General features: G+C 36.6%; 1 protein-coding gene across 3 annotated transcripts in view; it reads left to right on the plus strand.

The window, feature by feature from the left end:
• Window positions 1-26,174, plus strand: part of WDR37 (WD repeat domain 37) — a 48,871-nt gene that overhangs the window by 6,171 nt on the left and 16,526 nt on the right. The window contains exons 2-12 of one of the 3 annotated variants that reach the window (XM_065050502.1): window positions 204-235; window positions 4,026-4,203; window positions 7,995-8,091; window positions 10,654-10,749; window positions 10,918-10,982; window positions 16,273-16,408; window positions 17,804-17,875; window positions 20,013-20,057; window positions 21,807-21,883; window positions 23,202-23,439; window positions 23,968-24,109. In XM_065050502.1, the coding sequence (XP_064906574.1) occupies window positions 4,066-4,203; window positions 7,995-8,091; window positions 10,654-10,749; window positions 10,918-10,982; window positions 16,273-16,408; window positions 17,804-17,875; window positions 20,013-20,057; window positions 21,807-21,883; window positions 23,202-23,439; window positions 23,968-24,109 (1,106 nt within the window). In that variant the 5' untranslated portion in view covers window positions 204-235; window positions 4,026-4,065. Of the gene's footprint in view, window positions 1-203; window positions 236-3,732; window positions 3,755-4,025; window positions 4,204-7,994; window positions 8,092-10,653; window positions 10,750-10,917; window positions 10,983-16,272; window positions 16,409-17,803; window positions 17,876-20,012; window positions 20,058-21,806; window positions 21,884-23,201; window positions 23,440-23,967; window positions 24,110-26,174 lie in introns of those variants that run through there. The other 2 variants (XM_021290131.2, XM_065050503.1) reach the window with 2 other exon arrangements.

The following is a 26,174-nucleotide window of genomic DNA, read 5'->3' on the forward strand; positions in this document are numbered from 1 at the left end:
AACTATGTAATGGGTCATTTTGAAGCCTTTTTTTCTTGCTTAGGTTGAGATTTGGTGCTTAGCCTTGACTTGTGTTAATGTTTTCCCTCACCCCCCTTTCCCGTCCTTCAAAACTACAAACGTTTCAAAAAATGTGAAAGACTTTGACTGGTTTGTATACTACTGATTGTTTCACTAATCAATGTTTAATATGGTTTTCATAGGATATGTAACATGACACTGATATTCTGGACAGGTAATTTTCATTGTTTGAAAACCTTACATAATAAGGGGAATCAGGTAACTGCTAGAAATGAGCACCTTATTTATTTATTTTTTTAACATCATATTGCCAAGGATCTGTTTTATGAAATCTCCTCCTGAAAAACCTGTTGCTTCTTACTGTTGCAATTAGCATCAAATTAGTTCTGAAATTGTCAAAATAAAGTTAATATTTAAAGGGACACTTTTTTTAAAAAAATGAATTTCCATCCTGGGTCTAAAAAACTTTAAGTATCGCTCCCTTACTGAAAGTGTATAAGGCTATTTGGTGGAATTTAGAACGATATTAAAGGCAGTGAAGCTCGTTCCCTCCAGCTTCTCATTCCCTGTCCTCTGGAGGCACATGCCTGCTTGTCAGCTCTGTGGTTGCAGCGTATCCCTGGCTGTGTGCAGCCCCTCGCAGGCCTGGGGAGGGGGTGCATGTTTGCTCTCCCCAGAGCGGTGCATGAGCGACGTGGTCATGCTGGTGCATGAGGAGACTGCAATTCCTGGCAATGGCACTGGCTGCAGGTGAAGTGCTGCTACCAAATAGATACTGGAATGGGGGCGTTTCTTACCTCCTCTTTTCTGTTTGTTTATGAGCTGGGAAAGTGGAAACTTCTGTGTAGTTAATGTGAGAATTTCACTGTGTAAAAATGTTATTTCATGCTTATGACTGTGTCCCTTTAAATTCTACATAATAGAATGTATAGCTGCCAAATCTGTACATACTGATACGGAGTGGTGCAGTTGATTTGCTTGAGGGACAGGATGCCATCCAGAGGGACCTTGACAGGCTTGAGGAAAGGGCCTGTGTGAATCTCATGAAGTTCAACAAAGTCAGGTGCAAGGTTGGGGCAATCCCCAATATCAGTTCAGACTGGGGATGAAAGGATTGAGAGGAGTCTGGCAGAGAAGGGCTTGGGGGTACTGGTGGATGAAAAATAAATTATGAGGCAGCACTATGTGCTTGGAGCCCAGAAAGCCAATTGTATCCATTAAGTAATGGTACAAGACAGACATGGACCTTTTAAAGCAGGTCCAGGAGATGGCTACAAAAATGGTCTGAGGGCTGGAACAGCTCTGGTGTGAAGAAGGACTGTGAGAGTTGGGGTTGTTCAACCTGGAAAAGGTGAGTCCCTGGGGAGACCTTATTATGACCTTTTAATACTTAAAGGGGCTTATAAGAAAGATGGAGGGACTTTTTACCAGGGCCTCTAGTGACAGGAAAAGGGGTTATAGTTTTAAACTAAAGAGGTGAAATTCAGGTTAGACACAAGGAAGAAATTTTTACAGTGAGGCTGGTGAAACCCTGGCCCAGGTTGCCCAGAGAGGTGGTAGATGCCCCATCCCTGGAGACATTCAAGGCCAGGCTGGACGGGGCTCTGAGCAACCTGATCTAGTTGAAGATGTCCCTGCTCATGGCAGGGGGTTGGACGAGATGAGCTTTGGAGGTCCCTTCCAAACTGAACCATTCTGTGATTCCATGAAGCAATTCAGAAAAGGGTCTTTCTTGGTAAAGTCCTCTAAAATGGAAGAGCTTGTCAGCAGAGGGCACATGGAAGTTAAGACAGTTAAAACAACACCTGATATGGAGAAAATATAAACCATGTTAACAGCTATGTGTATAACTACAACTCAGGAACTATATCTGGCAGCAATTAGAAATGAGATCTTTTTTTTCACTGAGCATAAGTGAAATAGTGTTAACTGATTTATGTGATTATATGTAACTGTGTGTATGCATAGATATAAAACTGTTTAACACATCTGTGTGCATGCACACAGTTTGGTGCTTTGGGCCTTAAAAAGTAAACCCAAACACTGCAGAAACCAGTAACTGGAAGACACTGAAAAAGTGGTTCCCAAGGGAGATGGGAAGAAGGGTGGAAGAGAGGAGAGCATACATATGTTTGGGATCTGATCATATTTTGAAGAGAAGCAGAAATGTGAGCACTGAGAACCTGTTTCGAACTGGGAGATACTTAGTGAAGCCCAGAAAATTGGCAATAAGTTATTTATGGGCTGGGCTTTCTACGGTAGAGGAGTCTAGCCACAGTGAAAAATGAAATCCAGTCAAATAAGAAACTACTTAATGGTAGTTCTATATCTTCTTCTTTAATCTGTGAACATAGCTAATTAGTTACTACTGATTAATCACACATAAAAAGCTCTGATGGGATTAGGTACAACGGAGGACTGTGCAGATTCCAGAGGAGATGAACAAAATCATTTCAGTGCAGTAGAAGGTACTGGTGCAACCTGATTTTTATTTTAGATTCACTATGGGATTTGTGTCAGGTTACTAATTTGTGTCAGAAGCTAATCAAAATACTAGTTTTTTCAGTGAGAAAATTTGAGGTTGGATGGGCATCAGAACCTTCACTAAATCCAGTATGGTTTATGTATCTTTACATATTTTCATTTTGTGATATAAAAACCAAAGCAAATTTAAAGCTGTTTTATTCATGGTGCATACTGCGTTTTTAGTAAGTTATACTTTTCCTTGGCTTTATGATATGTTAAAAAGCTGAAAATACCATGTTAAAACCGCCAAACTGGTTAATGCCTAGTCTTGTTAACAGCGATGGTGCTCATTCCTAGCTTGAGATCTAGTGTGTTGGCGGATCTTAAATTGGAACTGGTCTTGGCTTTGGTTTAAATTTTCTCTGATCAACTTATTTACAAGGAAGCTCAGTTGCCTTGTTAGCTTTGCCAACTCTGCTCTCCTATTTCTCTGCAGACTATTGCAGCTGTGTTAAGTTGTAATTGTTTCAGAAATCATTTATGCTGGAGAATGAATTTTTATTTTGTTCTCAGTGTTCATGATTGGAAAATTTTGAAAATCAGTCCTCAGACATTTGAAATGTTTAACAACCGGTACCCCGTGAAACTAAAAATTTCTGTTGAATATCAGGTTTAATTAAAAAAAAAAATCCAGTAATTGTTTGTAAAAAAAATAAGATTTTGACAGCTAAGAATGTATTCTTCATGTTTTTGCAAGAAATCAGACATAATTTGATTTTTCTTAAACACAGGAAAGCAGTGGATCATGCATGGTAATATTAATTGGTGATACTGTCAGGTGTTTTTAAGACTATTGAAACGCATATTTGGCTTTAACAAGCTGCCAAAGTTAAACCCAACAACCACCTGGTAGGTCAGGTGCACTTTCACTCTTCTCATCAGTTCTTGGGCACTGTTACCATCCAAGAAAGTTAAACCGTAAGCTGTCAAAAATGGTGGAAAGTAGCCCTCAGAACTTCTGTCATTAAAATTAATTTCTGCTTATGTGTAAACAAGCACATCTATTAAATTTTGTATACTAACACAATGTTGCATAATAGGTTTTTAACCTGACAGTGTCCCTGAATTATCATGTCTGTTTGCTTTCATTTTCCAGCTGGGTTTTAATTTTGCATGCATTTCAGTGCAATATAGTTTCAGTGCATTATAGTTGTTTCCTGGAAGCATTTTGGGGCTCTCTCTGCTGGTGTTCTCCAAAATGAGCAAGGTAGTGGAATTTATTTTCCTTTTGTGGAGGTTTGTTGGTTAATGACTAAGTAATGCAGAAGTGATTTCACTTTATTTAAGTATATGCATATGTGGTTTTGAACTTAATGTTGTTTGAAGAATAGTTGCAAGTACTAGGTATCCCTTCTCTTTAATGACACCCCAAACAACTCCAAAATTTAGTAGAACTAAATATTTCTATTCTGAGAAAAAAATTTAAAACTCTGCTTAGTTTGGTAAAACAATTTGTAATGTGTAATACTTGTCCTTAGTTTATCATAGGAGCCTCTGTGAAGCTGTTTTTTTGAAGTAATGCCAATAGAAAGTGGAAGTTGTGCATCTGCTCGCCAAGCAAAGCAAAAACGTAAATCGCACAGCCTTTCAATCCGAAGAACCAACAGTTCCGAGCAAGAACGGGCAGGACTGCAGAGAGACATGTTGGAAGGGCAGGTAAGGGAACACGCTGCTGCTTGAGTAACTTCCTGAACATTTCTATGATGTGTTTTCTATGTGACAAAATTAAATAAACTTAAGTAATGAAATATGTCCAGTAAAGATGCAGGAACAGCAGACATTTTTGCTTTTAAGTGTTGACTGTCTTTGGAGACTGGTGACATAGATATTGACAGTGTTTCAGGTTGTGTTCAAACCTGTGGAGCTTTTTGTTGGCCTTTATGTATTCTTACATGAATGACAGAACCATGAAGAAATACAAAGAAACAGCCTGTTTATTTTTCTGCACCTGTCCCCCACCTCTTACAGTTGAGGACTGATTCTTGATGTTATAAGTTTAAATTTGGAATCTTTTCTGAATAAATGGAAATATTTCTTATTATGACTTTGATGTGGATAGTATTAGTGGGAATGCTCTTCTGCATTCCTTTCCATAAAGTAAACAAATATCATCTGCTTGACAGAGGTATGAATTAACTTAATTTTTTTTTGTTTGTTTGTTTTTATAATTTGGCTCAAATGAAGGTATGGTCTTCTGTGCATTAAACTTAAGGGAAAGAACAGCAATCACAGACCTCTGTAATTTTCTGAAACGTGTCAGTCTGTGTAGTGAACGCAGTCTGGAGCCACTTGGAGTGCTTCAGCTGACTGTATTGAGGTTAACTGTAGGTAAAGCTCCTGTAGGAAGTGCTTGAAGTAGAGCTATCAAAGATAAGCAAACAGCAGTTTGAAAGCTATTTGCTGTCAGATTGAATATGCAGTGTTAATGCAGGCCTGGCAAAGATGATACAAAACTTGGTTTTTATCGGAGAGGTAGTTTGAAATACTAATGGTATTTGGCTATGAGAAGACTTTCTGAACTCTGCAGATAGTCTGAAAGGAAAACCTTGTGTTTTCTCAGTGTTGTGACAATTTTTTTTTTTTAATTGAATCTATTATTTGTTTAATTACAACATTAGTTTTCTGGGAACAAAGCCCAAGTTGTTGCTTTTAGTTGTTGCATTTGGACTTCTACAGCCTTCAGGGAAGGAGTGAAGGGCAGCTTAAAGCTCAAGGCATGATGTCACTTCTGTGTAGTAAACTAACATTTTTAGCTGCTTTTGTATTTCTTATCAGACTCTGTAAATGTATTATACTGTAGTAGGTAAACGTGTTAAATGTTATGTGGATCATCTTATTTAATTTTGCTTTAATTTAATTTAATTTAATTTTCCTTTAACCTTGAACAGCCAGTAGCAGTTTCTAACGAGTAGAGAGTATTAGTTCCCCTTCACAGTGAAAATGTAAACCACATGAGATCTAGAGAAGTACTTTTGCAGATAAACAGATAACATTATTATGTGATATTTTTATAAGCTAATTTAAATAACACCAACTTTAAAGAGGGTAAAGAAAGTGGACACGTTTTACTGTGCTGGTTACTTTAGAACAGGTTCAGATTTGCTTATGCTTTCAGACTCTGAGAAGTGGATTGAAAACCTTTCCTACATTTATTTTTCTGTTTGGAAAGTTGTAGGATAACTTAGTTTCATTAATAATCTTGCTGTATGGAATTATTGGATAAATGAATTGGAAATAATTCTTCTAACTGCAATGTTTCTCTTGATAGTGTTTCATTTGTATAGTATTCTTGTTTAATCAGTCTTATTCAAGATGGTTTCAATCGACATCTGTTCAATGTTCTGTTTGACTGTGAGTGCATGAACAAAAGTACTGTCTCAATGCAGAGGCAGATGAAGATGCAGAAAGGAATATCCTGGGGGGACATAAGGAGCGTAGGACCACTTCTGTCAGCACAGTGCCTGTTTCAGCACAGTGCCACAGCTTGAAGTAGCTGTGAAACGGGTGCAAAACTGAATCTAACAAAGCACATGTGCTCTGTGTCGTGGCTACTAGTGGTTTCTCTTGCGCTTCTATTTAAGATCAGGAATAACTTAGAAAATCGGGATCATGATAGGCTTTTCTAATTGTTTCTGAAGACAATCATCTTGACTGTATTAAACAAACTGTGAGTCAAATTAAATTCTGGTTGTTTAGATGCAGACTTGGTGGAAGGCGCATGCTGCCCTCTGATGGCCAGTATGCACATGCTTCTTCCCAATTCAGTTTATAGGAATGGAGCCAATTTCTTCTGGTTTGGATTTGCAGGAACACTTAAGGGCAAAACAAGCTGTAATTATCCTTAAACTTGCATTGAATAGTGCAGTTCAGTGACATTTAGGTGATATCCTGTGCTAATATTTGTACTCCTATTCTAGTAATGCTGCTTCTGTACTTCTAGACCTGAAATAGTGGTTAGTGCTCATAGCTGGTGATTTTGAGTTCTTGAAATTACATACTTTTGCTTTGTTTATCAAAAGAGATGTTGCTGATGCACACATTCCCTGTGTATTTAATAGATGAACCTTGATATATTGGTATTTCACTTCAAAATTTGGTAGCTTGTTTCCTTGCGTAGCTATTTCTCAGTTTTTGAATACAGCTGCATTATTTACAGGTTTGTGCAGTGATTAGATATTGTCTTACTGAATTCTGAGATGATAGGTTAGATATGCTACAAAGGCGTAGTTCAGCTTTTTCATTGTTAGGGTAAGGCTCAGTTAAGCAGAAGCTTTTCTTAAAGTTTATAGCTGGCTACCTAGATAAATAATAAATACAGTAAGTCAACCTTCATATTGTGGTCCACCAGCAACTGAATAGAACAGTTTTAGTAGAATTTATTTACTTAGCAAGCAAGGATGGGTCATCCTTTGGTCCATCTTCTAGTGAATTAACTGATTATACTTTTTAGACTAATGACAATATTTTCTCCTTTCTGATTTTCCATTTTTTTTTGTAACATGCTGTGCTTTAAGTTTTAAGATGTTTGTTAGTATTAGGTTCTCAGTGTACTGTGGTCAGTTGTCTTCTGCTTTATTCACTGTCTGCTCAACAGGGCTTGATAACAGAATTATCGATACAGTGAGAACCTTGAGTCCCAACAGAAATCAGTACCTGTTTTGAACATGGTATGCATTTGCTCAGGGAAAATATGGTGCTGATCTCTGGTTTATAGGCAGATGCATAAAATTTAAATAATTTACCAAGAGAAACTCGTGGTCAAGCTGTGTAGTGAGCTCAGATCATAGAAACCCTGCGTTAGTGGTTTTATTGCATACTTGTTTTTGTGCCTCAGAATTGCTCTGTTGATTATGCTGAAGTAAAAAAAATAATTCTTCCTCTGAATTTGCTTCAAAACACTTTCTGTGAAGAGGATATGCTTGAATAATGTCTTGGGAAGGAAGGATGAGAAATTGCAGTTTCCTTCACAAAAGTAGGTAAATGTTGAAAATATGTTTAAAAGGTTAGTTTGTCTCAAGCTTTGATAATAAGGTGCTTTGTGATGGCGACTTCCTAACCTAATGCATTGGCAACATCTGAAACATGTTGTCAACCAAAGGTATTCTTTCTTCTTGAACTGGAAGCACCTTGACATTACATTATACATTTTTTACACCTTTTTTCTTTAGTGAATATTACAGGTATCTTTACAGTTTATAATTTTTCTCTAGTGAAAACAAAACAAAAACCACCCACAGGTGATTTGGATTCTGTCCCTTGAAAGAGTATGTAAAATGAATAATTTTATGAGGTACAGAGCTTCTTGTTTTGTGTTCTACACTAGTAATAAGTTTTAATTTCCGTTATTGCTGGGAGATAGAGAACTGCTAAAATCAGTTTAAGATTGAAAGGTAACTACATAAAATATATGTAAAGAAAAATATAAACCCCAATATTTTGCCTCCTAGGATTCGAAACTACCATCTTCTGTCCGGAATACACTCCTTGAACTTTTTGGACAAATAGAACGGGAGTTCGAGAACCTGTATATTGAAAATTTGGAACGTGAGTATCTATTTTTTCTAGTAGTGTATGAATTATTTGGATTTAGGGTATAGTAGCACTAACTGAGGTACCTTGGACACTGTAGTATAATTAGTGCTGCTTTTCTGTGAGGAGTTAAAGAATTTTTTGAACTTGTAGGCAAAGATGGGCTTTGTACCTTTTTGGAAAAATCACTTTCTTAGCTCTTTGACACAAGTAGTGGGAGCTGATGTGTGTTATCCTCCTTGACTCTTGAACAAAGGTAATGAAGTGACTGTCTCCTTGTCATTGTAGGCTCTGGTGTATACTGTGCTAATCTGGCAGTAACTTCATTCAGCCTTTGACCTTTGTGGCTCTGTTGTATATTTACAGGCTTAATTTTAGTGACATATAAAATTGGAAAAGTCTGTTTCTTGATAAAGTTTAAAATGTGTTATTTCTGGATCATACTATTTAGTGCATTGCTTAACCAGCATCCGCAACTGTTCATGAATTTCAAGGTCAAGCACTCAGATAAAAATTCCTGGTGTTATCTGCAAAAAATGTTATTTCTTTAATGACAGTGCAGTCATATGGTAATGTAAGTGATTCAGGGCAATGGAAGAAGATCCAAAGTAGGTAACAGAGGCAGTCACACAGTAGAACCTCTGCTCAGTTTTCCTTGCTGGATTTTGGAAGCTGCGTTGCATGGCTTGACTTCTGAATTCTGGAATCTGTCTGGTTTGGCTCCAGGTCAAAATTTTTTTCCACACCTAATTTGTTCCCACAGTTAAACCAAACACTCATGTTAAAAAATGTTCTCATGTGCTTTTTGAAAACGTGCTGTTTTTTTATTAAGACCTGAGATTGTGTTGGTTAAAGGCTATGATCAACACTACACTTTTTTAGTGACAATTTGCACAACTTATTTCTCAGCCTCTTGCGGAGAAGTTGACTGGTAGCCAGAAACATAGGGGAACCTCTTCTCCCATCAAACTTTTAAAATATTTGTTAGAAAACAGGTGGTGAATTTGTCTGTACCCTCCACAGAGTGTGATTATTTTCCTTACATTCCATTTCTGTTTCTTCTGCATTTTCCTTCTTCACCTCACAGTTCTAGTTCACTCTTGGCCTTTGTGATCTCTTTTCGCTCCCCCGACAGTTTCTAAATTTTGCTCTTCTGATGCTCAGTCTGTTATTTTCTTGTTCTTGGTCTAATTGCTACATCAGTGTTGCCATTTTGGTATGTAGAGAATCTTAGGTTTTTCCTCCGTGGCTGTTCATACACTCGCTTTCCCTTATTACAACTTCTTTCTAGTTTCTTTCTTTTCTTATCCCTTCCAGGCTTCAGTCTTAATCATTTCAGGCAATTCGTATATCTACCTGGCATTTGTTTCAGTCATCTGTTACTACAAGCCTGTCACTTTGTTTACTTCTCTTTCATATTGTCTGTGTTTTGAAGAAGTTTAGGTTTATGTGATGGGAAGGCAGGAAAGAGAATCTTGCTTTGCTTATTTCAAGCACTTGGATGTGGTATGGAAGCATAAACTGACTTTTCTAGTTCTTAGAACTGAGACTTAAGTGAATTTCTTGGAAATGGCAGGAATCATACTCCTGATGGCTTGTGTTCTCCCACATTTCAAAGCCTGGGAGTGAATGACTTGTTTTTAAATAAGTCCTAAGATTTTGTGGGAAGACAGACCTAGACTTATTCTCAAGAACAGTGAAAAACTGTATGGTTATAGCAGTTAAATCAACAAGATTTTACCTGAGGAGAACACTTAAAGAGTATCAGTCCAGGTTTTGAGAAAAAGCTATAAGCCACTGAAAATCTTTTTTTTAAAATGAAGCTGAGTAACTTTAAATGAGCCCAACCATTGGAAATAATTTGAGAGTTCCCGATTTGGTTTAGCTATGCCGTCACTCTGTCTTGTGTTGAAATGACACTGGCGGGAGTTACAAATAACTGACAGAAAAGCATATTCCTGTTACAAATAGATGCTTTATCTATTGTGCAATGAAAATAATTTAATTGTATTTAGTGTTTCTGAAACATTTGAATGGAAAATTTCTATGTCATTCTACAATTTGTAACCTATTTCAAAGTGTAAAAAATATACACATTTGCTGCATTGCTTTTCTTACTGAAACTCTAACGATAGACAAGCATTTGGGGGAGAATACTATTTTGTGATTAATACAATCTTTGGCAAGAAGTGACATACTAATTCTGTGGCTAAAATGTTTATGATGCTCTAAGTTTTCTGTCTTCTATTGGATTTAAGTCAATACAGATGTGCTATGTATTTCATAGAAGTTGTTCTGTTAATCCTTAGCCACATGTATTAGTACAAGTAATAGTAAGTAGGAATTGCTAATGCTTTCCTTGGAATCTGGGTCAAGGTTAATCCCTGGAAAATTCAGCACAAGTCTTGGTTTATGTCTTGGTGTGACTTGCTTTTGTAAAATCACAGCTGATCTCTTTTCCTGTCTGTAGCGTAAAATGGACTGCTTATTGACTGGAGCAGTTGTTGAATAAGATGTTAATGGTGTTGGTAATGATACTCAATTTTTTGTATTAATGTGAGTTTTTTTTATTGTTAGTACGTAGAGAGATTGATACACTGAATGAGCGTTTAGCAGGTGAAGGACAGACAATTGATGGAGCTGAACTGAGCAAAGGACAGCTGAAAACAAAAGGTAAGAGAACCACAAAGAATCCTAAACTAGTATTTTTGAATTTACCTTTTTTGTACTTTGCTGGCCAAAACTTAGAATCTTATTGAAGGAAATTAATACCAGTTACTTATACAAATAAGCTAACGCTGTATTTGAAATATCTTCTTTTGAACTTATTTGTCTCAACAGCCAGTCATAGTACCAGTCAGCTTTCTCAGAAATTAAAGACAACTTACAAGGCATCTACTAGCAAGGTATGAGACAAATTAAACCTCTACTCATCCATGTGTACTTGTGAGACTAACATAGCTGTTTTTACGTTGTAAATTGTGGTTTCTTTAAGCTGAGTAGTGCTGTTCTTTAAGTAAACCTGCCTCATGAGGAACAGTATCTTTATCTTGAATTAATCAGTTACCCATTACTTCAACCACACTATATGACATTTTACAATAATTGCTCACCTTTTTTAAAGAATGAATGTTGGAGGGGAGACAGTGTGTGCACATGTGTATGTGGGATTACTCTTGTAATGAGAACTGAAACCCCCCTCTATTTAATGAGAGAAATAGAGAGTCTAGTAGGTAGTGAATTTTTGAGTGAAGATTTGGGTATTGCAGCTGAAATGGGGATTTAAGTAGGCATCTATATGGGTACTATTATAGGTTTTTGGTTTTATTTTTTTTTAGCTGTGGGACTATAAGGGTTTGTTTATGTTGCAAGCCTTGCAAGTTATTAATAATAGCTAGTGGTCTTTTTTTGCCTGTTCTGTTAGCATAGTTACCCTTTCTAATGTTTTTCATTTTCTGCATCTGCAGCTGTCTGGTATTTTGTTTCCCTCTTTCTCTCTCCCTTTTTAGTTTTCATAGAGACTTTACCTGCTGCTATTTTTTGCCTTATCTCAGGGTCATTTCATTTAAGGGTGAATGAAATGTGAGGAAATCACAGTGAGATCTGGTATGTGAACCGAGTGTGTAAGAAGCTCTGCAGTGACCCGGATTGTAGGCTGATGTGTGGTTATGGAATTGACTGGAGGTGTCATGGAAATACCATCTGTTAAGTAGTCGGAAAGTTTGAGAGTAAGAAAGTGGTGAAATAGATCTAAGTTACTGTGTTTTATTTGGTCTCCTTTTTATTTTATTGTTTGTCAAACTTTCTTTTTTGTTCTTGCCAATCTGATGCACAGAGATGCCGCCTCTTTTTTCTTGTGGGTTAATGATTTACAAATTCTTTAATGAGGTCACTTAAATAGGGACAATATAGTATTAATATGCCTACTTTGTAGTTATGATACTTTTTCTAGTGTAGTGTGGTATTTTGTTGTTTTGTTTTTTAAATACTGGTGCTAAATGGTTTTATTTTCTTTTATAATACTTGCTTGCAGTGTAGCACTCACGTTCTTTCCCAGGCAAAGCAGCTGGACCTCCCAGCTTCAGAGTGGGAAGCTGGGAAGCGGGGTGGAGACTCCTGGGTAACTGATTTGCTTCCTGGGATTCTGATAGGCATGCACAGCAGAATAGTCATGAGTAGTGGAACGTGAAGAATTTAATACCTTATTACAGACATCGTACATATCTATTGTATCAATTGGTAACCATCAGATGTTTGTATGTACTGAAATATTTCCTCCCACAACTTTGAGTCAGAGTTTCCTGGGGAGTAGAGAGGAGGGCTGAGGGAAATGATCAAGTTGAGGGCATCTCTGCCCAGTGCGTTCTTTGAAACCTTTTGCACCTCATGGGAATGGCTTTGTTTCGACTGCTGCTTCCTTCCTTCACAGCAGAGTCAAAGCTGTAACCTTGACCCACAAAGAGACGATAGCCAAAATTCCAGAAAGATCATAACTAAGTTTCCAACAAATGGTGATCTTTCTCTCCATGTCCTGACTGGATGCAGGTAGAGTTTCCTAACATCCTGTCTGGGAAATGACATTAGAAGAGACTTAAGAATTCAACGGCTTTGGGATTCATATGTTTATAGTTTGTATGATCATGGAATGGACAATGCTGGTCACTGAGAGTTCCAAACTCAGTGGGATAGTGGATCGCAAGTTTTCTTTTCAGCCCATCCTTTATACTGTTACTGCATGTATAATTTAAAACTTTTCAGAAGCCTTTTTTTTCTAAAAAAATAAAAAAAAAAGAAGTCTCTTATTTCTTCCCTGTGAGTAATTATGAGAGACTTAGTTTTATGAACTAATTTTTTTTGTGTAATTGCCCAGAATTATATTTTTCTGATTTCAACCTATAAAGAGTTGAGGTTTGTTCTGAAAAGAGCTTTTCGTATTTGCTTGTTTTAATGAAAAAGCTGATCCTTGACTTTAGTATTGGTAAAGCATGCTAAGACTAAAGCAATCTGTTCTTTTTTCTTGGGGAAAATGCTGAGGCGAACATGCCTAATTTGAGTCCTTCATAGAAAATTCCCCTACCCAGATATTTTTAATCCCTCGGCTGAGTTAGGAGTCTGAATATTAAGTTGGCAAAATTCATGTTAAGAAAGGATGCTTTTAGCAGCAGTGTTATCCACCAGTGCCCAAATCATGAAGACACAGGCTAGATTTAGTGCTTGGTACTCTAAAAAATGTTTTTTGTATATGTTAATGGACAAGATCCTGTAATTTAACAGCAATTGTTTATGGATACAGGAATTGCTGTGTGAAATTCTTGTTTTGATATTAACAAGATGTTGTTGCTGATGTTAACAGTCCCTGGCCATGACAGTTGTTAAGACATCAAGAAAACATTAACAGTTTATGCAGAATCCTAAAATAAGCTGGAAAGCTATATCTCGCTCCATTATAAACTAACTTCCAGGATCTCTGATTCTTTTGGATCAGGAAAAGGACTCTTAAAGGAAGGTATTTCTTCACCCAGCAGCTGAAGGGAATAAAACTTTTTGGAAGACATACTTTTTGACCTCACTGCTTAATGTTGCTCCACAGGAAATTTGGTTCATCAGTCACAGTGTAATGCTGCTGGACTGGTCCTGAGTTGTCCAAGTTTTCATGCTTATTTCTCATGTGTCCTGTCTCCTTAAGAGACATTTTTATAGGCTGTTTCAATTTGTTTATCATACAATTGCTTCAATTTGTATTCAGTTTTCAATTGTTTACATGGTAAACAATTGCTTTTGTGGTGTTTCAATTTGCAATTTTCAGTTGTTTACATGGCAAACATTCTACACAAATTGCTGTGTAGAATCATAGAATTGTTTTGGTTGGAAAAGACCTTTGAGATCATTGAATCCAACCGTTAGCCTAACACTGTCAAGTCCACCTCTAGACCATGTCCCTAAGAAGCTCATCTGCGCATCTTTTAAACCCCTCCAGGGATAGTGACTCCACCACTTCCCTGAGCAGCCTGTTCCAATGCCTGACAACCCTTTTCAGAGAAAATATAGGAATTTAAGAAAGAGGACAGACAAAGCTGAAACGCACTCAAGATACGATTTGTAAATGTCTGTTTATGATAATCTGAGACCTGCTTAAGTTACTTTTAAAAACTTTCTGCAGTGCAAAGGCCTTTTTTTAGCAAGTTGCATTTTATGCAAGTATTTAATTTCCTTTCTTGGAAAACTGTTTATGTATGGTTAAGGAACCAAGAAGTAATCCAGGCAATACTAACTTAGTTTATCCAATTACTGGTATGTGAAGTGAAGGACAGCAAAAAGAAAGAAAGAAGAAAAAAAAATAAAGGTGTGGAAAAAGTGTGTGTTAAATATCTGTATCTGGATATTTGGTGTTGGAGAGTGTTGTTGAACTCTTTTCTTCCTTGTTTTCAATTCGAAACTGCTAATATTCCAAAAGGAGTTCTACAGCCTTGCTATTAAATGATCAATAAAACCACTGTCCAGCAGTTTTGGAAAATCTGTGCTTGCTGATGAACAGAAGATAGTTCGTCCTAGAAAACTTTTGCATGAGGATTTGACTGAGCATTAGAAAGACAGAATGTAAGCAGAATTCAGATGTGGGGTTGAGAGTTCAAAGAATTCAGGTTTTGAATTTGAGCTGAGTGGTATGTTAGTCCTTAACTGTTTGCTTAATTCTGCTGTTCCACTTCTCATACATGACACCATTTAGTTTAAGGACTATATTCAATATGAAAGTTGTGTCTATAGGGTTGTATTCAAGCTCTAGGAAACTCTGCAGTGTGGTTGAACTAATCATCTTTTCATTAACCCATTTTTCTCTTCAATGCATCCTGAACAATCGTTCCTTCTGCTGTGAAACAGTGATATGTATTAGCTGTTAATTTGGAATTCAAATAGAACATGATCATTTCATCATTGGAAAGCTGACATACTTGGCATTTGGAATGTTCTTGCAGATATTCTTTAACTTTTGAAGACCTTTTGGAATTAATTTGCTTCAATGACATACTTAAGACCTTAGTTTTTGATTCCAAAAGCGAATGGGATTTTAACCTTTGTTTATTGTATCTGAAGTGTAGGCTTAACTTTTTAACTTTTACTAAGCTGTAGATGAGTCTTAATGTGATTTGTTTTGAAGCATTTAAAGGTTTTGACTTAACTGGTCAGATAGAAATCTGCCCGTAAGTGTATACAGAGGGAGACACAGATAAACTGAAGTCTTCTTGTTTTGGTTTTAACAAAACAGATAGTCTTTCAGATAGTCTTTCTCAGAGAAGTATCATGAGATTCAAGACTTGTGGGGTAAAAATAGGGTATTTTTAACAGTTTTGCTTTTTTAAGTCATCTTTCACCAGTCTTGATTTCATTTGTCTCTGGCAGTGCTCCAGCAAGACAAACATTCTTTTTTTTGGTTTCTTTCTGTAGATATGGAGTGTTTTCAGCCTTCCTGTACTACAGTGCCTTGTAGTTTTACCATTTTTGCTAGATTTTTTTCTTTCATTTAATAAGTCTTCTGTTTTCCCCAAATAGCCTTGACTTGGAGGGAATATACTTATCAAACGTTTAGATGAATTTGACATATCTTTTAACAAATAAAAACCTTATTACACAAATAAAATGACATATGCTCTGGTTGATGTTTGATTTTATTAGTTTTGTGCAGTTTTGAAGAAGAACAGCAGTGAGCATTTGAAATGGGAATGTTTTTAGATTTTACTAGAATTATGTAGTAAGGACAATTTTTTTTTAAAGACATTACTCTGGATAATATGGACTGCCTTTAAGTTATCAGATATACTTGTTTGGGAATAGGTGAGCAAAGTTTTCGTGGTGGTGGTTTGTTTTTTTTAATCCTTATAATCCTTTACCCAAACTGAATGGCAGGTGCACAACTCATTACTCCATTGAGATTGTGTTATTGTAGTATAGAGTAGTTTACCTTGTGTTTTGTATAAAGGTGGGTGTTATTAAAAAAGAAAAAAAAAAAGACAAGACCATAAGAGGTATGTTTGCATCCAGACTCACTTTCCTATCATCAAATATCAAATTTTTGACAATAGTCAAGTGTCAGAACACTGAAGAATTATTTTGAGGAAGTATCTATTTGTATGTATGAGGTAATTACTTAATCTTGGGTCAATGTGGAAAAAAAAAATGTTGGTCTCTCTGCTATTTCAGATTGTATCCAGTTTTAAAACTACGACATCAAGGGCAATCTGTCAACTGGTAAAGGAATACGTTGGCCACAGGGATGGTATTTGGGATATCAGTGTCGCGAGGACTCAACCAGTGGTGTTGGGAACTGCATCTGCTGGTAACGTTTTGTCTTGCTTGAATCTTGAGATAATTCTGGTTTAATTCCTAAGCTAAAGCAAATGTAGATCAAAAGCGTACTTGGATACTTAGCTCCGCACTGAAAAAGTCAATTTAAAGAAGTTCAGTAACTGAAAAAATCTTGAATTGGAGTTACCTTGAAATGCATTTAACCTGTAGAAGGTTCAGTCGTCCTTGCTGAACTTCCATCATGTATGTGGCAGTTAATGTCCATGCAGGTCACGCTCTTCTTGGTGTCGTTTTGAGCCTGTTGGAGGGTGTAATTGGGTGGGGTGTAGAGCTGCTCTTCGGAGAGGTCTCCCACAGAGATCCCTGCAGACTTTCTGCTGTAGTATGGTTCAGCCTTTGTTTTATAGAAGCCATGTTCTTAATCATAAGGTTGCATATTCTTTTATTCTTACATTCATGTGACTTTTGCCTAAGGATCTAGGGGCAATTCAGTATCTTAAAATCTCAATGTTCAGATCTTATGTAACTTACTGGATTCCTTCCTCTCTACTTAAGAGAAGAAACAGGTACTAATGAATAAGTCACTAAATCTGCTATGGTCCAAAAATCAACCTGGGGTCTTGTGTGGATTTGTCACATTATTTGGGAAATAAAGCATAACCAGTTAGAATTGGTCAGTTTGAAGTGACAGTCTTTTGAAACTGGAACAGAATCTGAAGATACTTACAGGGTATGAACATTATGGACCAGAAATCTCTGGTCCATAAATGAAACTCTTATAATTTTTGTGTCCACTGAGACACACATTTTGTCTGTGTGGGACGTCTTGTCTTTGTCCTGATTTAACTTGCAAACAGCCATTCTCTCATTCAGCATTTAAGTTCTCCCCACTTACAAATACTGATATTAATTATTTATTTTGGGATGTGTGGGGTAAAGGAATGACATGGCAGGAGTTTCATTCTAAAGTAAGTTTTCATAGCACTCTGCAGTGACCTATATGCATCTATGCAGGAAGCAAATAGTTTTAGAACTCTTGCCCTTGGTGACTGCCTGACCTTCAAACTGAATGCTCTCTGTGTTCCTTCTGAATCTCAGGATACACAGCTGGAACATTATACATAAAAATATAAGCAAGTTAGGAAAAATATCCAAAGTAGAATTTGCCTTTCAGTGCTTACTGCAAATTAATCTGATTGGGACAGCATGTTTACTTTTTTGGGGAGATGTGCATTAAGTTATAATGATAGAAATTTTTAATGTGTTATATGTGAGGTAATAATCAAGATGAGTTAGTCTGTCTCGCATTTGAAGTCTATTTCATATGGTACGCTCTGCATTTGAAGACAACTTGTTTGTTGGATTGGTTGAAAGTGAAAACTGTATGTTTATAACAATATTTAAAGCTACTTTTTACTCTTTGTAGATCACACGGCTTTGCTGTGGAGCATAGAAACAGGGAAGTGTGTTACCAAGTATGTAGGGCACGTTGGATCAGGTAAGATCAGGGCATGTTGTAAAAACTGGGAACAGAGTGTGTTTGGGAGGGGGAAATGTGTTTGGACAACTGCAGAAATCTTTATTGTGGTTTCACTTATAGGTTTGCCAACACCTTTAACAAGTCAATTGTGAAGTTCCATTAATCTTCATAGAAAGAATGTTTCATACTATGTTTCTTTCTTACGGAGGTGTATTGAGACAGTTCTGTAAATGTTAAATGAATAAACAAGTCCATATAAAGAAATCTACAGGTGCAGTTATGACACTCAGAAGTTAAATATCAGAACTCATTGAGGTCTTGTGCATATGCAGAGCAAGAGAAGCTTATATCGTCAGAAACTGGCTGTTCTTCAGGATTGGTGTTATGTTTGGGATACAAGATGCAGATGCTGGGTGACCATCTATTTGCACTTTGTTTAATATGCTATCCCATATATAATTTGTTGCACAGTATTAAAATCTTGTTCTGAAGACAATTCAGTGTAGGCATTTATCTTCCTCTATATCAGTATGAATATTTCAGAAATAGTGTTTTTAAACCCCTCCTTGTATGGAGAGGTGAAGCGCAGTAAGTGGTTTTGATGTTAATCTGAATTTTTGGTGTACAATTCAGCAAGCACCTGATTAGCCCCCTTCTGTTTCATAACAGGTTACAATATAGGGTTTTATAGACCAGAGGTGGTGAGGTTTTTCATATTATATCTTTAACTTGCTATTGAGAGTTGAGCACTTTGAGCAGTCATACCCTGGGCTGTAGAGTCATGGACGCAGAAAATGAGGAATGCAATTATTGACCTGATACATTTGGTTAAGTAATTCAGTGAGTGCATCACATGAACTTTGTGGCAAAGATACAAACAGAATTAAGTTCTGCAGAGAGTGGTCAGCTGCTTCAGCCATGAGTTCTACTTTTCTTTTTCCCTGCTATGTGACTTGTAGCTCCTGCAGCACCAAGATAGGTGCATAGGAACAACAGATAACACTCACTTGTTCAGATTTTAGGTTGCTCGCTGCATGGAGAGGGTATCTTTAGCCTCCATAAAGTCATGTTTGAAAACTCCAGTCACTTGTACTTTCATGCTGATAGGGGTGTGTGTGTGTGTGGTGTTTTTTTGTTTGTTTTTGGTTTATTTTAATTGTTATTTGGCTAACCATGGAAATTAAAAAAGCCCTAACTTGTATTTAAACAGTTGTGTGTAAACAAAGTTTAAAAAGTTACGTAAAATGTTTATACACTAAAATCCATAAAACCAATAAATTTTCTATACATGATGTAAAAGTTAATGTATTTTTAATTTCATAAAACTTTACTTGTTTACATTTGACAGTTGATTTGAAATAGAGCAAAGATGTTGGGTGCCAGCAGTTGGTGCACTGTTGGGTTAGTTGAGTGGGAACAATTTAAGGAGTATCTTTTTAGATTCATTACATGGCACTCTCTTGAAAACATGCACATCTATTTTAGTTGTATGATGGGTAGAAATGATTTCTAAGCTCTTTCTTGAAGAGAAGCTTATGGATTTTGCAAATGAAAGTGCTTAGTAATCAAAAGTAATGGAATCTTAGTCACTGAAATAAGAACATGAGCTTTGTAGGCTGAGAGAATTCTTGCAGGATTATTTTAGAACAATCACGTTTTGATTACATATGGTTGCAGGACTGAAATCTAATTTGTATTATTTACATTAGGTTTTTAGGAGTTTGTTCTTGCAATCTTAAGCAATAATGAGAAAGCTGATGGTCACATATAGCAAGTTTTCATTATATTAGAAATAATTATGAGTACTTAAATTCTCTATGCAAGTCCAGAGCATTACCTCCTGCCAGCTTATACACAGTTATTTCAATGTGATTTGTTTATCCTTTATAACATGAAACACTTGTACTAGATTCAGGAATAACTTGCTAGAAAATATGTATTGTATAATCAACTAAGCTCATTTCCTTGATACTGCATAGGTTTATGTAGTGAAATCAAATACCACTGTGCTTTATCTCACCTAAGAGATTGCTATACCATGAAAAATAACTTTAAACTGAAGACTTAATGATTTTTATCATTTTTTTTAATGATAGAACGTTGTGAAATAATTCTTTTAGTATGCTAGCTTAAAATTTTACTTTGTTTTACACAGTAAATTCCGTAAAGTTTCATCCAACTGAGCAAGTGGCTCTTACAGGTATGTAAACCTTATTTTTTTTTGCTATGTTAATTGTGATGGAAAAATAAATGCCATTTGCTAGCATCTTTTTGGTTATAGCCCCTCTTCCTAGTGCTGTGTCACTGTCCTTGTTCATTGAATTATTCTTACAAGACGTAACAAATCAGAGGTAGATCTTTCCATTGGTGCTTGTCATACCATTTTTGCTTACCTGCTCTGGAACAGACACTTAGAATCATGCATCTTAACCCTTTCAAAATACATTATATTTCCAGAAATAAAGGAAAATAATATTGTAATATATTGAGTGTGCAGAAAAAATACTGCAAAATACAACTCTTAGTGTAAAGGTGTTTTCAGGACTGAGAATACCATCAGTGCAGCTTTGGGTTTGGAATCTGTCTAATGTGGTTAATAGTGTGGTTTGTATGGTCCAGCAATTAGGGCATTAGCTTTGGGATAAAAGAGATCTGGATTCAATTTGTTGCTGTTAGGTAAGTAATTGTAGAATGAGGATAGTTATTTCTGAGGTTGGAAATTAAAACACTGTTTAATTCTGCATCTACAGTGTCTATAAAAGGAAGATAGGGAGTAGCATGCCTTCTATCTAGGACAACAATGATTTAAGTTTGGCAATTTGGATTTTGCTGTTTTCATATGCTAACTGTAGTCTTTGTCTCAGTACTATAAACAATGTTGCTATATAAACTGACAAATAAACACACTTAAACCCCAAAACTGAACAAAAATGCCACAAAAGCAAAACCAAACCAACCAAACAACAAACAAAAGCAGAAAAACCCAACAAACCAACCAACCAACCAAAGAAAAGCTGCTCATAGCTAGATTTTTTTGTTCTTCACTTATTTTTCTGAGAGGTGGTTCTAGAAGCCAACTATTTCCATTGAAAGCTTTCCGGGGACCTGTTCTTCAGTGTCATTTGATTGATTTAGAACTCTCATCCAGAATACTGGCACCAGAAATAATAGGAGGTTGACTTTTCTTCTAAACATTCTTGTTTGGTCTATTAGATGGGATATTTTTCCTGGTGGTTTCATGCACATTGCATTTGCCAGATGTATGCACAGTCATAAGAAACTATTTTTCTTCTCAGTCTACATCTCTCAGTGCTGTACCCAGAGGTATTAGAGCATGTTTGGTCTGTTTGTAACAAGGAGAGTCTTGAGTTTCTGCTTAACTAATAATGGATAAGTTTATGTCCAAACGAAATGAAGTCTAAAATCAGATGGTGCCTGCTGAGCTGTAAACTGGTGCTAGTTAAGCTCAGTTGTTTAAGGCAGATGCAGGATAGCCTCACACCTGCTCTCTTGGATTTCTCGTTCAAAACATGCTAAAAACTTTCAATGGAAGAAATTGATGAATGAGGAGGAACTCCAGTATTTTGAGACATTAAATGAAGGATGTTACCTGTTGTTGCATTAAATGCCTTCTTCACATGCTACATGTTAGATCAGCAGTGATATTCATGTTCTGATGTGTAGTATTTAAGTGGTTGCTCTCACTGGAGGAATGATTAATTTGGTTGCTACCTATATTTTCCATAATGATTTATATTCTTATCACTATTGAAGCCTGAAAAGTAGCCTTTGATGTTGAGACTTGCTTACCAAAAAGGTCATAATGGTGTCTGTTAGAAAAAGGTGCAACTCAGACAGTGTTGCCAAGTGTGATGTTAAAGCTTGCTTTTGTTGTCCATGGAAATGTTCTCATCTAGTTTCTCTTTTTTCCCTTCTTCCCCCTGTGCAGCATCTGGAGACCAGACAGCTCACATCTGGAGGTACATTGTGCAGTTGCCGACACCTCAGCCAACTGCAGACTGCAATGTAAGCAATCAACTTACCGCAACCAAACTAATTGCACAGCAATTTCATCAGATACAGGTTTCATGATAAGACTGAATGTTAAAGTTATACATAATTTAAAAATTACATTATTTCAGGAATGCAAAAGATAGGATTTTAAGGTTTTTAGTTTAACATATATTTCAGCCTTTATTTAAAAAAATAGCTTATTGTTTTCAAAGATCTATGGTGCAGAATAGAATATACAGCTACAAGTTCATTATTTGACTCTTTGTTCAAGGTAATAAATGTGCAAGTAAATGAACTGAGTACATTTTTTTTTAATAATTCAGATTTTAAATAATAATGTTCTTTTTCAACTAGTTAAATTCTTGTAGCTTAACTTACTGAGACACCTCTATTTACTGTAGTTGCTATGAATTTAAAACTGATGGTAAAGACTTGTATTTTTGACCTTAATTTAACTGGATATTGAAATTTGATTTCTGATCAACCCTTGCCCACACTTATCACACTACCTGACATTGTTGTTCCCCAGGCTTTTATTTAGTCAGTATTTACTGTAGGCTGTCAAATCCTGTATGTGACTTAAAAGCACCCTTACTAAATTGTGAAAACAGTTTTTATAGCGCAAGCTTCTCAGTAAGCTCAGTAGGGGCAAGAGACAGCTGTATAATATGAGACATTTCTGAATGGAAAATGTTTGATTCAGTTTCTTTGATTTGGCATTTCTGTTTTGAAGGAGCAGTACAAATGTTATCCTTTTCACACCAAAGAAAATCATGTTTGTCTTGCATAGGTGAAATACGGTTCAGAAACGGATGTTTCCTGGTTAGCAAAAGAATGTATTTTGCATCCAGTTTACATCGGCACTGCATGACAACAGTGTATTGACCAACAGGCAGATGTTGATATAATGATTTTGATTCTAATAGATAAAAATGAAGCTGTATATTATTGTCTTCCCAAAGATTAAAATAGTCATTGTCCTGTTAGATGCTTCCCGTTCTTAAAAATTTAAAGAAAATAGTCCCTTGATACATGTGCTACAGTGAAACTTAATTGTAATGCAGACATGTCACATAGTAAAGGGGACAGAAATTCAGAGCTAAACAGTTCAGAAGGTGTTTTAAAATGGATACTAAAACTGCATTTAACTCACTGGTGTTTAGCCCTTCAGCTAAGTTTTTGATAGTGAATACCCAAATAGGCTGGATTCTGCAGGCTTAGGTAATCCACATTCCCATTAAGGGGACTGGGAAGCATTTACACTGTAAAATGTGACTTGGAGACATTCCTTCCTATATCTGCTAAATATTTTTTCTCTTGCATTGTTTAGCAAATGTCCGGAGAAGACGAAGTTGAGTGCTCAGATAAAGATGAACCTGATGGAGATGGAGAAGGTTCTAGTGATTGCCCCACTATCAGAGGGCCCTTAACTTCACTCAAAAGCCATCAAGGAGTCGTCATAGCAGCCGACTGGCTGGTTGGGGGGAAGCAAGCTGTGACGGCGTCGTGGGATAGGACAGCAAATCTGTATGATGTAGAGACTTCCGAACTTGTCCATTCTCTTACAGGTATTTGTTCACTCACAAAAGATAAATTGGTGGTTTGTTTTTATATGTGGGATTGTTTGTAGATATTGTAATATTGAGAAAAGCAAGTTGTTTCTCTGCACTACAATTTGAGTGTGTACAAGACTTGAGCCGCTGCTCAATTTTGTAGCGGTTTCTAGAATTCCAACCTTGTTGATCATCTGAGCATGAATTTGTTGTCTTTTAAGCTTATGATATATCTTATAAAGTAGTTGTTTTTAAACTGAATTAAAACAAATTTTAATTCTTGCAAAATTACTTGATATGACATGTTGAGTAGCAATAACCTATTCCTACTTCATAATTATGTGAAGAGAGTAGTGTGTTTTTTTTTCTTTCAAATACAGTTGTAAATGTTTACAGCAGTAGTAGTAACATCAGAGTTCAGAATGATTAGTATTCTTTTACTGTTTGGGGAAAAAAAGAATCATCAACATTTCATTCCAAGTGTATGTGGAAATGAGAAGTCTTTATTTTCATTACCTTACGTGTTCTCATCTGCGTTTGTAGGGCATGACCAAGAGCTAACACATTGTTGTACACATCCCACCCAACGTCTTGTGGTGACATCATCACGCGACACAACCTTCCGTCTGTGGGATTTCAGAGATCCTTCCATCCATTCTGTGAATGTCTTTCAGGGCCACACAGAGTAAGTGACAGTTCCTTCACAGGTTTTACAAGTTCCAAAAGTATAAATGTATTCAGTTGCCAATCTGAACGAAACTGTTCCCCTGCTCTTTTTGAGGTACTAAGTTCATTCACCTATTTTATGAGATGGATTTTCACAGAAACCCCTGACTATCGTCTTTCAAATGTAATGCAGCAGTACTTAATTTCTAGAACGGCAGCCAGGGCTGTTGGTGTCATATTGCTTATATGGTAAGTCTAGATAAGACTTCTCACAATTAAGGGTAACTCAAGGTATGAGGGTTGTTTTTGGCATTGGTTGTGCCTGTAGTTTAGGGGTATTACGGTTTAACCTGGCAGGCAGCTAAACACCTCAGGCAGCTGTTTGCTTACAACCCCTCTCAGTCCAGGGGGGAGAGAATCGGGGGGAAAAAAAAAAAAGGTAAACCTCATGGGTTAAGATAAAGACAGTTTAATAGGACAGAGTGAGAAATAATAATAACAATAACAGTAATGATAACAGTAATAATATATAAAACGAGTGATGCACAATTTAATTGCTCACCACCTGGTGTTGGTGCTCAGCCCATCCCTGAGCAGTGGTTTACCGAGACAGTTGCCCCCAACATATATACTGAGCATGATGTCATATGGTATGGAATATCCCTTTGGCTAGTTGGGGTCAGCTGTCCCAGCTGTGTCCCTTCCCAGCTTCTTGTGCACCTGGCATGGCCTGGAAAGGTGGAAAGTCCTTGATTTACCAGCAACTAAAACGTCAGTGTGTTATCAGCTTTATTCTCATTCTAAATTCAAAACACAGTGCTATACTGGCTACTAGGAAGGAAATTAACCCAGCCAAAACCAGGACAAGGGGTGTTGCTGTCATGCTGCTGATCAAGCAAATCATCTGTGCCTGCCATGATACTCGGGCTGTAACAAAGGTTACTTCTTGGAAGCAGTGGGGAAAAGAAAGGCAGGATTAATTTTTACTCTTTAAGCTAAAGCTTTTAATTTGTGCTTAAAATAAGAAATTAAAGTAAGAGCACTGATTACTGTGTTCTGTCAAGAGCGTGGTTTTGGGGTAACATTTTTTGGTTGCCAATTTAGACTTGAAGTTTTTTTACTGGCTACTGTTGAATATGGCAAATGTAGTCATGAGAAACTATGTTACGGTGTTGACTTGCCATTCTGTTCATCAGAGCTTTGGTACACAGTGCAGAAGTAGCTTTGAATACTTTACCCAAGGAAGTGAATCTTTTTTTAAGCTTGTGGAATGTTTGAACTAGACTGTTTCAGAAAGAAATTTCACTTCCTGTCTTCAGAATAAAAGATGAATGTTAGTTGTAGCTTGAAGCAGAAACCACAAATATTTATTCATGTTTCTATTTTTTGTTAATTCAAATGTGTTGTTTGCATTATGACTTTCAGCATCCACTTTCTCATTTTTCCAGCTGCTGACTAACCCCTATGTGGTGTAAAACCTCTTTTTAACCACTCCCCCAGTCCAGACTCTGCAGCTTGGTAAATTATTTGGTGCCCAACAGTCTTCCCATATAAGTAGCCATCTTCTTCCGATGGAAAATTTTGTGGTCTGCATCCTGGAATTGTTTCATGCCATCATATTTGTACTCTTGGTATCGCTTTTTATAGGATGGCTTGTAAAAACTGGAACTTTTTTTGTCAATTGGTGCCTCAATTTTTTTCTGAGCTAGTTAATTGTTTTTTCCCAGGGCATTTTTTCGGAGGAGGGAACGTGATTGACATTCGTGGTTTTCCATTTCTATGTGTAGACCAAACGATGCTGCTCTGGGGTGGTGGTCCGTGCTGTAAAAGCTGTTAGCTGCTATTTTGGCCTCTGTCACTGAGACCTGTAAACTATCAGGGAGTTTATTTTTTATGAGTGGAACAGACCTTAAAACAGTATCTTAGGTCATTCTCATTCCAACTTTTAATTGTCTTCACATTTGTGTTTGTCTGTATCCTTTTTGTTCTTTGGATGTAGGAATTTTTAGTATTGACATAGGTTTTTTTTTCACCAAATGCGCTGTAACTTGTAGGAGTCCCTAAACTGACTTTACTGGGCAGTG

Source organism: Columba livia, chromosome 2, assembly GCF_036013475.1.
Source record: "Columba livia isolate bColLiv1 breed racing homer chromosome 2, bColLiv1.pat.W.v2, whole genome shotgun sequence".
Taxonomy (NCBI): Eukaryota; Metazoa; Chordata; class Aves; order Columbiformes; family Columbidae; genus Columba; species Columba livia.